Genomic DNA, 12,265 nt, shown 5'->3' with positions numbered 1-12,265 from the left:
TTCTAAGTAATCAAAGGAAACTCTTATAAACTGATACAAAAATATGGCCTCAGAAACATATAGAATAGAGCAGGTGACCAAATATCAATTACACCATCTTGGTTATTATTATTATTAATTATTATTATTATTATAATATATTACAATAAATTATATATATATATATATATATATATATGCGCAATTGCAAGTAACCTAAAGACACAAAAAAACTTTGATGCATTTATTGCGAATAAAAAGCCATCTTACATTACACATGGAAGCCAAGTGCCTTTGATAAATGCTGAGGTTTTGTTTCAGTTTAACAACCGGACGCTTTGGATAAATGACCCTCAGTTTAGTACAATTGCACCTTAAGGACAGAGTTGGGCCTGTGGGGGTAATGCTGGCTCCCTTACTCTGCAGGACCTGCTCTCCCTCTATACGTACAGTACATACTTTGTCTAGGTTACAATGCTGTTCAAATTTATGACTTGTAAAGAGATTATGGCAAACATATATCAAATATAATCTCTGTTAGGGGCTCGGTGTCTGCCACCTGTCTATATGTAATGAGTGTAATGTACTAATCCATCGTCAGTGTCTAATAGAGCTTAAATGGCGAGGATCAAACTTTAGTTAATATGAACATATGTCTTCTTACATATATATTATTACTGTATATACACACAGTATATTTACATCATAAGTACAACAAATAGCCTCAGGTTCAAATTATACTATTTATTTTGTTTAAAAGTTTTTTTGTAATAGGATAATTAATAATAATAATAATAATAATAATAATAATAATACAGACTCACAAGTAATATATAAGCAAAAAAATAGACATAAGGAGGAAAATAAACACAATCATAATGATACGTTTCGATTTTTTTTCAGAGTTTATTAATACCATTATTTAAAATATTACAAATAAAACCAATTACATCTCATGCATTTATAATGCAATCTAAAACGCCCCAGTGAAAGTTTTTTTATTCCATTTCAATGTGAAATATTCAAATTATTTCAACATTACAACAAGAAGTACAGTCTGCAATACTTGCAAACTATGGATGTAGTGTTGTCATTTAGGTCTTGGGTGATTTTTTTTATTATTATTATTTTAAGTACAGAATATAGCAGGCCAACGACAGTTCAGTTTCACTCTGACAATTTTTTTTAAAACATGAGGTTTTTTTTGTACCTAACCCACTGGTACTGAAATAAAGGACTCTCACTTTTAGCTATATCTGAACTGCCAGCAAAAGTACATGCTCAGATAAATTAAATGTCTTTCAACATTCATGAAATAGTGTCAGTTTAGGTACAGTTCATATCTATCTAAAGTCATATTCAAGCAAAAACTAGGTCCTCAAAGTGCATTTTCTGTCCGATGTACACTTCAAGAAACAAAATAATAATAATAATAATAATAATAATAATAATATTGATAACAAGACTGCAGTGATCTGCGACGTAAACCCAGTATTTTGTTGTGACAAAAATTCATTTGTACTTCTATATATTTTCAAATATTTACTGTAATTAATATACAAGAAAAATACTATACAAAATTGACTTCAGTACTCTTGTTCAGTCCCTCTCTCTTCCTATTAGTGAAGTTGCTCTTAACCCCTGTGAGTTTCTCTAGTTACAAGGGCTGTTTCTAGGGATATCATTTATTTAGAGTGTGAGCTTTTGGCCAAGAGTTTGCACAAAGTGGTAATATTTCTATAAGGGGTTTGAAGGGCCAGAGTTTAGGACTGAAAGGTAATAGATTGAAATAGATCTTCCAGAGATGTACAAAGACACGAATTATAACAAATAAAATAAGTATGCATACTTTTTTGAAACATATAAATAGACTGGGAGATTAGAGGGATTGCCCTATACATGAATATGCTGACACAACTGCCGAATTTGGCCTTGCTACCAGTTGGTGATCACTTAAGTTATCAGTTAGCTTTTTGATACATATCCAGTTCTCATGAAATGGTTAAAGTGTTCATATGTATCAGTGTAAAGCAAGAAAACTAACATACCAACATTCACGAGCAGATTCCAGTGAATAGGTCACGTGATTACCTGTTTGCTTCTGAAACATCCCAATGTATAGTTAAACCCACTAATACAGGCAGCAGCTTGCAAAAGTTTCTGAGTGGTGAAGTTGTTGCTCCATTTGTACACAGTGTATTGAACAGGACATGTGTGTAGTGAGGCCTGGAGTAGGGGAGGGAAAGAGGAATACAATCCTGGATGATAAATTTCAAGAGTACTGTACAATAAAAACCCTTAATAACATAATTTCAAGACTACATTCAAAAGGGAACCGTGAAGCCTGGAAACATTCAGGACTCAGCCCCTGACATTGCAAATGTGACAAGGGGCTGCAGTTACTGGGTCTCACAAGTTCAACTCCTGGTATTGGGTCCTTGGAAACATTTATTCCAGCACTTCCAGGGGTAGGGGCAATTTGCTGCTGGATTTATCTCCTCTTTATAGACAATTCCTTGTGATGGTGAATGGTGTCCCCAGTAATAGAAGATAACTGAAGTGTGAGTGAGCCTTGCCAGTGTCCAGGGCACAATGCAATGTCCATGTCCTTAGTTACAGGGGGCACAGAGACTGGTACTACTTTGTATTGCAGGATTGGGGAAGGGGGAAGATGGTCCATACCTCTCACTTTAGTCTAGACCGTTCCTGTCCGTGGGGTGCAGCAGCTCCGGAGAATGGCAGTGCGGGCTGGCCGAGGGACTGTGCTCACTGTCGGTGTCGCTGCCCTTCTTGCCCCCGCTGCCTGGGCCCCCGCTGCCCGCTCCGCCGCCGGCCCCCACGCTGTGTGTCTTGACATGCTTGCTGAGGTGGTCGCTCCGCATGAAGCGCTTGTTGCAGACTGGGCAGGCGAAGCGCTTCTCCCCGGTGTGGGTGCGCAGATGCCGCTGAAGCTCGTCGGAGCGCGTAAACCTCTTGCCGCAGAAGAGCCAGTTGCAGACGAAGGGCCTCTCCCCTGTGTGCCAGCGCAGGTGCGCCTTGAGGTGCGAGGTCTTGCCGTACACCTTGCCGCAGCCCGGGATGTGGCAGCTGTGCAGCCCTTTCCTCCGCAGGCTGGCCCCCGCGGGACCAAGTCGCTCCGCTTCCTGGCAGTTGGGGCAGTCACAGGTTGCTCTTCCTGAGTATCGGCGGGCAGAGGAGCGGGGGGAGCCCCCTAATGGGCCAGTGGGGGCCAGCATGGAGCTGGCAGACAAGGGGGAAGAGGACGGGTCAGGGTAGCTCCCGGGGCCTATGACTGGCTTAAATCCGTCCATCAGGTGCTGCCCTGCAGGGCTTAGTAAGTGTCCCCCAGGGGTCCCTCCAGCACCGCCGCCGCCACCCCCGGCTCCTCCGCCGCCACCGGCTCCTCCGCCTCCCCCGGTGGTGAAATGTCCAAATCCAGCGGCTGTGTAATCGGAGCCGTATCCGCCCAGCGGGGAGTGCAGGGAGCTCTGCAGGGTGCCCGGGTGCAGCGCCGCTCCGGCTCCGGGGCTCTGCACGTCTATCCAGCCAGCCCCGACTTCCCACCAGCTGGAGGCGCTTCCTGCGGCTGCAGCTCCGACCTCCCCGCCGTGCGAGGGCTTGAACCACGACTCGTAGGGGTGCGCCATGCCCACCCGGGGGTAGATGCTCTGCAGCCCGTCCACCGAGGCGTGCACCTTGGACAGGAAGACCGGCTGGTGGTGGGAGGCGGCCGCCGCTGCTGCTGCTGCCGCTGCAGCTGCCGCCGCCTCCTGGGACCCCCCGCTCACCGGGAACACCGAGTACTCGTTAGCGAACGGGGAGGCTGCTGAGACCGACCCGCTGCATGCTCCCCCTCCGCCTCCTCCGCCGGAGGAGGTCAGGGAGAAGGCGCTGGAGCCCGGGGACCCCCCGCAGCTGAACGAGTCGGAGACCAGGGCAGCGGCCGCCGCAGCGGCAGCAGCAGCCGCCGCAGCCGCTGCTGCGCTGGAGGAAGAGGAGCTCACCCGGTGCGAGGAGCCCCCGAAGCCGGAGAGGGAACCGGAGCCCAGGGTGCAGCTGCCGGAGGAGGAGGCGGACGATGAGCGCTTCCAGGGGTGGAATCCTTTCCCGAAGGAGCCGGAGCTGTCTGACAGGGAGGACGGGGACGGGCTTGGGCTGCCGATCTTGTTGCAGGTGGCGGCCAGCATGGCCAGGGGAGTGGGTCCCAGCCGGGGCTCTTCCTGGGGCAGAGAGAGAGAGAGGGGAGGACACGGTCAGTGGCAGAGGTCACATCACAGGCTGGAGAGTTACATGATGAATAATAGTAATGCTGTTAGTGTTTATATATATACACACTGTGTCTGTAATAATGCTGTATATAATATTGTGTGTAGAATAATATTGTATATAATATTGATTCTACAATAATGAACTACTGTATCCTGTGTCTAAAATAATGTTTTATATAATATTGTACAGATTATTATCATTATTTATTATTATTATTATTATTATTATTATTGCTATTGCTATAACAACATTCTGTTATACTGCGGCTAGAATAATGTGACAATATTGTATCTAGAATAATGTATATAAAATTTTGTCTAGAATAATGTATATAATATCGTGTCTAGGATAAATAATGCATATAACTTACATGTCGATCAATGTTTCACTAAGGAAAACTTAACTTTTCAATGCAACAGTTAGTAGACGTTAGACTCTTGGTAAGTCAGATATTTCAAAAGGATTGCATTTCACTGGAAAAGGATTGCATTTCACTGGAAAAGGATTGCATTTTTTAAAAAAAAAACCGCAATTTTATTATATCGATTGCTCAATTATTAATTATTGCTATTATTATCTATCAATAAAAAGGACACAGCCCTTACACAGGTGAGTTTTGTACGGGATAATACTCATGGACAACAACTATTAAAATTACTTGATACAAGAAAAACAATCTCTTGTTTTGTAAATAAAATATCTCCTTACACGCTACATTATTTATTTATTTATTACCAGTTATTTATATAGCGCACACATGTAGCGCTTTACAGATAATATTTCTCCATTCACATTAATTTATTTCTGTTCCGAGATCGCAAACTTTGTTCCAAGTGAAACCTATTTTCCAGAACCAGCTGTTTCAAAGTTCCGAACATTCCAAATAAATATATAAATAAACAAAGAAATGATGAATAGGGAATAATACACCCCCCAAATAGCTGTAAAAGCAATTGCAATGAGTCCTACAAAAATGTACGTAGGACATCTGCAACCTCTTGGGCCAGAGATGGAATTGTATAAAACAGCAATAAAATAGAAAGTAGCAGTGTATATAATAAAGATACAGAAGATAAGAGAGCATGTAGACGTACCTTGCAGAGAAGAGGGCTGAGAGTTATTACACAGGGCAGCCGGTATGTGTTAGGATGTGTTTGCTGCTGCAGTAGTCATGTAAGAAGCCAGCTCTCCTCAGGAACGTGCTGTAAGGTGGCTGCTCCCAATGCCCTCAGTACCTTATCCTCACTCCCAGTGACTCTGCCCCCTTCCAGTTCCTTCCTCCTCTCTCTCTCTCTCTTTTTCTCTCACTCTCCACTCCCTCGTACTATAGGACTCAATAGGAGACTGATAGCCCCTTGTCTGGACCAGGGCTATTTTAACCCCTCCACTAGGCAGTTAAAAAAAAATGCAGAATAAAAGAACTAATTAAAGCAGCAAGAAAATCCTTAGACTCACCCCTAGTAGAGAAGTTGCCATCACACAGTGCCCTCCTCAGAGGATCAGTTTTATAGGTATAAATCAGAGCAGTGTTTTTTTAGAGGTGTGCAATACAATGAGCAGGTCCGCCCATCCCGGCACAATTGTAGCTCCTCTCTGGCTTTGAAGTACCGCTGAGCCCCCAGCAGCCAATCACAAGCGCCGCTGGGTCCCACAGACCCTCTGCTGAGCGAGGTCACCCAGCTCCTGTCACCCCCCCATCTCTCTCTCTCCGGCAGGGGGGGCTTGAAGCAGGAAGGAGGGGAAGCAATACAATGACATATCCCCGGCGTCCCCCCTGCCGCCCCCCCACTCCCCGGTTATTGTACACAGCAGTGTGACGCCGCTCATCAGTCTGTTCTGCTGCAGCTCCCTCTATCCGTCTGCCTCTGAGCTGAAGTTACAGCCGTGCACCCAATGGGGAGTGACAGCCTGACACATACCCTGACTCCCTGCGCACTGTACCCGAGGTGGAGTGCGCTGTGATAAAGTTTCTTTGAACATACAATAGGCTCTTTCCTTTTCCAGAAACTCGTTTGCACAAAGCTTGTGACAGATGAGCGCCAGGGAAGACGGGACACATTTACTGGCATTGAAGGTGTTAAGTGCACTGAAAACTATTCTGCAGAGGTAAAGCGATCTGTGGCTCTCCTGATGCTGTGGAACTACAAAAGAGGCTGGCAGAGCATACTGGGACTTATAGTTCCCCAAGCAACTTTAGAGCCTCCGGTTGCTCTATCTATCTATCTATCAATCTATCTAGTTGGTGTTATTATTACAGGCACACTGTACACTCTGGGTATTATTATTTTACAGGCACATTGCACACTATGGGTATTATCCTTATTACAGGCATACTGTACACTCCGGGTATTATCATTATTACAGGCACACTGTACACTCCGGGTATTATCATTATTACAGGCACACTGTACACTCTGGGTATTATCCTTATTAGACGCACATTGTCCACTCTGGGTATTATTACAGGCACACTGTATTATTATTATTATTATTATTAGTAGTAGTAGTAGTAGTAGTATTATTAGTATTATTATTATTATTACAGGCACACTATACACTCTGGGTATTATTATTATTACAGGCACACTGTACACTCTGGGTATCATTATTACAGGCACACTGTACACTCTGGGTACTATTATTACAGGCACACTGTACACTCTGGGTATCATTATTACAGGCACACTGTACACTCTGGATATTATTATTACAGGCACATTGTACACTCTGGGTATTATTATTACAGGCATGCTGTACAATCTGGATATTATTATTACAGGCACACTGTACAATCTGGGTATTATTATTACAGGCATACTGTACGCTCTGAGTATTATCATTATTACAGGCACACTGTACACTCTGGGTATCATTATTATAGGCACACTGTACACTCTGGGTATTATTATTATTATTACAGGCATACTGTACACTCTGGGTATTATTATTATTATTATTACAGGCATACTGTACACTCTGGGTATTATTATTATTACAGGCACACTGGACACTCTGGGTATCATTATTACAGGCACACTGGACACTCTGGGTATCATTATTATAGGCACACTGTACACTCTGGGTATTATCATTATTACAGGCACACTGTACACTCTGGGTATTATTATTATTATTACAGGCACACTGGACACGCTGGGTATTATTATTACAGGCACACTGGACACTCTGGGTATTATCATTATTATAGGCACACTGTACACTCTGGGTACTATTATTACAGGCACAGTGTACACTCTGGGTATCATTATTACAGGCATACTGTACAATCTGGGTATCATTATTACAAGCCCACCGTACACTCTGGGTATCATTATTACAGGCACACTGTACACTCTGGGTATCATTATTACAGGCACACTGTACACTCTGGGTATTATCATTATTACAGGCACACTGTACACTCTGGGTATTATTATTACAAGCACATTGTACACTCTGGGTATTATTATTACAGGCACACTGTACACTCTGGGTATTATTATTACAGGCACACTGTACACGCTAGTATTATCAGTATCAGTGCCTCCTCACATGTTCCCGCTGCTGGGGGTCGATGTATGGCCGGACATGATATGTACTGATGACAGGGTGATACCTGTACTGTGATCCTATGCAGGGAAGTGTATTAATGAACTGCTTCCCCTCTGTGATGGGTGACGGGGAACATAAACGTCGTGTTTATCTCTCCCAGATCCTCTGAATGATTTTAGCCTGGTGAGAAGGCGTGCCAGCCCGGCCCAAGGGGAGGGAGGGGTGGGACAAGGAGGGAACTCCGTTTAACAAATAAAAAAGAATTAACTTCATTGCTTTACTCTGCTCCTGTAATGATATTCATTTCCAGGATCTAATGCACACTTGTTTAAATTGGGAACTTAACCCATCCAATGCCTGGGGGTGTGATGGGAAGAACTCTGGTTGTTAAGGGGTTATTACTGCAAATAATAATATTTTTACTCTCACGCATATAAACCTTATATACATGTATATATTCGGAGAGTAGTTAGCAGTAGTGTCCTATGGTTTTCTATGGATATTTTTTTATTTAGATAAATTTCCATTTACTGTATGCCTCTTTCATGTATTCCTATCAAATGTAATACATGTAATTATTTCTTTACTCATTTTTTTAATCTAAAAATTAATTTATGCAACAAACTCAGTTGACAATGTTACCTATAATCATTTATTTTGATGGCTGCAGGAAAGGCCCCATGCACTGCTCTATTAAGAATTAACCATATCGCCCGTATATATATATATATATATATATATATATATATATATATATATAAATATATACACACACACACAAACACTATAATATACAAAAACTTTAGAGAACACAAAACAAGTGAGAATTGTATATTGTTTACTACAAATAAATATCTGCACACAGATATATATATATATATGAAAAATAATTACATAAAGTCTATTGGGTGAACATGTGGTGTTATTTTTCTTATGTTTATAAATAAATAAAATAAATATCTTCCAAGCAGTAAAACTTTGCCCCCTCTGTGGCTGCACGGTGTTGCGGTAAAACCTGTGTGATTCCCCTAATGCCGGCAGATGCTATTAGCATTCCGACAGCATCCGCGGCATAAATTTCATTTGAATTTCAAATTTAATAAACCAGGAGGTTTTTAATCATCCCCGGTTTTATTTGTTTGATATTAACATGCTTATTGACCGGGTCTGTTGACCAGTTTGATCATTACAGGACAGCAAAAAGTTAATTAAAACGACCACAGCTCCTTAATCATATCATCTGTCTCATCTACGTCGCTTCCTTTATTACAGGCGATGATGGATAGTATTCCAGATTAATTTCTCTGTTTCTTCGATTTGGACAACAGCTTTTGGGACCTAATTTACATCCTGCAAACAACCTTCAAAGAAGTGACTTGTTTGCTTCTAGTAGCCCTGTAACATGCCCAGCGATCTCCTATTTTTAGAGGGGAGGGTGAGAAAATATCTTTCCCGCAATGTAACAATGCAATGACTAACAATCTGTGTATACATGGATGTGACATTCAGAGCTGGGGAATCTATCTATCTATCTATCTATCTATCTATCTATCTATCTATCTATCGTAGATTTATACTGGATATTTATACATACACACATATCTATCTATTATAATGTATATATAGATTTATACTGTATATTTATACATACATAACACATACACACATATCACCAAATGACAAATCTATATAGTTTAATGAGATGTTTATGAATGTTTTCACATGTGCTATATTTGCAATAGTTTATGTACATAATTGTGTGATACAGATAACTTTGTTTCCACAACGAAATCTTATTTCTCCACAAACACATGAATAATTTATCAGTAAATTCCTTATCCCAAAACATGACACAGCGCTGGCGTATGTACAGTGCTCCAGCTCGGCAGCCTCGTGTTTAATTAATAAGGATGAAGGGGTGCTGGACCCCGAAACGCTGATTAAAGCACCAGTTGTTTTACCCACTGTAACCAGTCCTTCAGTACTATCTATCTATCTATCTATCTATCTTATATCTACTTATCTATCTGATATATATCAATCTCTCTCTCTTTATCTCTTTATCTATTCACACAGAAATGTATATATATATTTATATATTATATATATATATATATATATATATATATATATATATATATATATATATATATATATTTCTACACGAATATATATGCAAATCTGTATATATATATATATATATATATATATATATATATATATACATACAAATTAATATATATGTGTGTGTGTGTGTGTGTGTGTTTTGTGGCTTTAACAGAGTTACATGGGAAGCAGCATCTGATTTAATCAGGACTCAGTTTAACAGCCGCAGAATATTGGTGCCAGAGACCCAGCCGCCACACACTCCTCACAATGACTAATATTGAGCACATGTGCCTTATTATACATATACATAATATATGTGTAGGCACTTACTAAATTAAGTATGTGCATTTAGTAAGATTAAATAAAGTCTCTCCTATACACTTATAACCCTACAAATCATGTGGCTGGAACCTGATCAGGTAAGTCAATAAAAAGATGAAGAGTATAAATTCCTCTGCCATAAACTCAGATATTAGGGATATAGAAATCGCTGTCTTCTATTTATTGTTTTTACTCCTAAAGATGGAAAGGATGCTCTTGTAACATTATCTGTCACTTTCTCACTGGTCCAGGTTTATGTAAATAAATAAATAAAGTGCATTTCCACCCTGCCCTGTATTGATTTCTGTTCATGCTCCTCTTACAGGGGTGGGGATGTATCCAGATTACACAGCGTCTCCCCCAGACGGATGACAATTGTAATCGCAGTTTGGAAGATAAATGTTGCTTTGGGAATTGTGCTTAATTAGAAGTAATCTAGGAGCTGTTCTGGGTCTGCAGCTTTAAGCACACATACTGTATGCTCAAAAAGTCCAACATCGCACTTTATAGGGGCAGCAGCAGAAATTAGGGTATTATTATACAATAAGGAAAGTTGATCATTACCAATCACACACCAGTTTCGTGGTAAATGGGAATGCGGAGCTTTCTAACAAAGCTAAGTACACGGTTGTCATTGATGGGAGAAGGGATTTTTGTGGGGAAAAGCAGACAATGTGCTCAGCAACTCTCCTTCTATCCCACCTGTATAATGCAAAGCCGCCTCCTTTGGGGGGCCTAAGGGGGCCTGGGGATTCTATGCATGAGCCTACTACACATATAGGTGTTCGTCTTCTATGGATAATTGTGACATTATTGCGATAGTGTTGACATATCAGTTGTCTCTACTAAACGAAAGTTGAAGTTCTAGACTATCTGTGGCCAGGGTCAGTGCAGTAATTGATTTACATATTTTTTTGTTCTGTAATATAGATAGATATATAGATTATAGATATATAGGTAGATAGATTATAGATATATAGGTAGAAAGATAGATTATAGATATATAGGTAGGTAGATAGATGATAGATAGGTAGATAGATTATAGATTTATAGATAGACAGACAGATAGATAGACAGATTATAGATATATAGGTAGATAGATAGATACATAGATAGATAGACAGATTATAGATATATAGATAGATAGCTACATAGATTGATTATAGATATATAGGTAGATAGATAGATTATAGATATATAGATAGACAGACAGATAGATAGATATATACAGATTATAGATATATAGGTAGATAGGTAGATAGATAGAAAGAAAGATAGATTATAGATAGATAGATAGATATACAGATTATAGATAGATAGTATCTATCTATCTATCTATCTATCTATCTATCTATCTATCTATAATCTATCTTTCTTTCTATCTACCTATATATCTAATCTATCTATCTATCTATCTATCTATCTATCTATCTAATAAGACACACACACAGACACTTCCTACCTAAATAATATTCCACCTATCGAACACATTTGAAAGAATACATTTAACAGATCTAAGGGGCAAAAGGGAAAAAAATTCCTTTGCTCTTGCTTTATAAACCAGTCCTAATTACCTGCCAGAGCAATTAGCTGAGTCTCAGGAAGAAATTAGATGGCTCAATGTAGCATACATAATGCGAATAATTTTGTAAGGAGCCCAGGACGTGCGGCTGCAGAAGGCACCAGCCTTGCACAATGATGTCTCGGCATAAACAGGGGGAGTGGACCGGGCTATGACACCCCTGGCTGGGATTCAGCCCCAGCAGCATTTACATAGTCAGACAGACACACAGCTCTTCCAGATCACAGTAATTAACACATAGATACTTCAATGGCTAAACCTGCTTTCCAGATGATTGTTACAATGCAGCTTTATGTCACATTTGGCAGTTTCAATAGCTGGAGTAGATTTCTGGCTGCATTTTTACTATCATCTGTTGAGCATATTTTGCCTTGGAATAAATGGCAGAATATTCCAAAGTGAAGTTTTAGAATGTAGCTATTACTGGTGAATGTGAGGCTGGTGGAGATGTGC

General features: G+C 40.5%; 1 protein-coding gene across 3 annotated transcripts; it reads right to left on the bottom strand.

Moving 5' to 3' along the window:
* Nucleotides 1-928: 928 nt before the first annotated feature.
* SP8 (Sp8 transcription factor) lies at nucleotides 929-11,879 on the bottom strand. Of its 3 annotated transcripts, none has more exons than XM_088457346.1 (2): nucleotides 11,805-11,879; nucleotides 929-4,199 (listed from the first exon to the last, which is right to left on the bottom strand). In XM_088457346.1, the coding sequence occupies exon 2, from the start codon at nucleotides 4,164-4,166 to the stop codon at nucleotides 2,670-2,672; it is 1,497 nt and encodes a 498-aa protein (XP_088313472.1). In that variant the 5' UTR covers nucleotides 4,167-4,199; nucleotides 11,805-11,879; the 3' UTR covers nucleotides 929-2,669. The 3 variants fall into 3 exon arrangements, with proteins under 3 accessions (XP_088313472.1, XP_088313470.1, XP_088313471.1); XM_088457344.1 differs by lacking the exon at nucleotides 11,805-11,879 and adding an exon at nucleotides 5,704-5,724; XM_088457345.1 differs by lacking the exon at nucleotides 11,805-11,879 and adding an exon at nucleotides 5,343-5,691.
* Between the last annotated feature and the right edge of the window lie 386 nt (nucleotides 11,880-12,265).

This window comes from Taudactylus pleione, unplaced genomic scaffold (genome assembly GCF_031769625.1).
Source record: "Taudactylus pleione unplaced genomic scaffold, aTauple2 ptg000758l, whole genome shotgun sequence".
Classification (NCBI taxonomy): Eukaryota; Metazoa; Chordata; class Amphibia; order Anura; family Myobatrachidae; genus Taudactylus; species Taudactylus pleione.
The sequence above is the reverse complement of the archived record's forward strand: the minus strand, read 5'-3'. Positions and strand labels throughout refer to the sequence as shown.

Coding starts and splice junctions, on each gene's coding strand:
- SP8 (XM_088457344.1), bottom strand. CDS start 5,724: ATGGCAACTTCTCTACTAGGG. Junction 4,200..5,703: donor TGGCAACTTCTCTACTAGGG/GTGAGTCTAAGG, acceptor TCTCTGCCCCAG/GAAGAGCCCCGGCTGGGACC.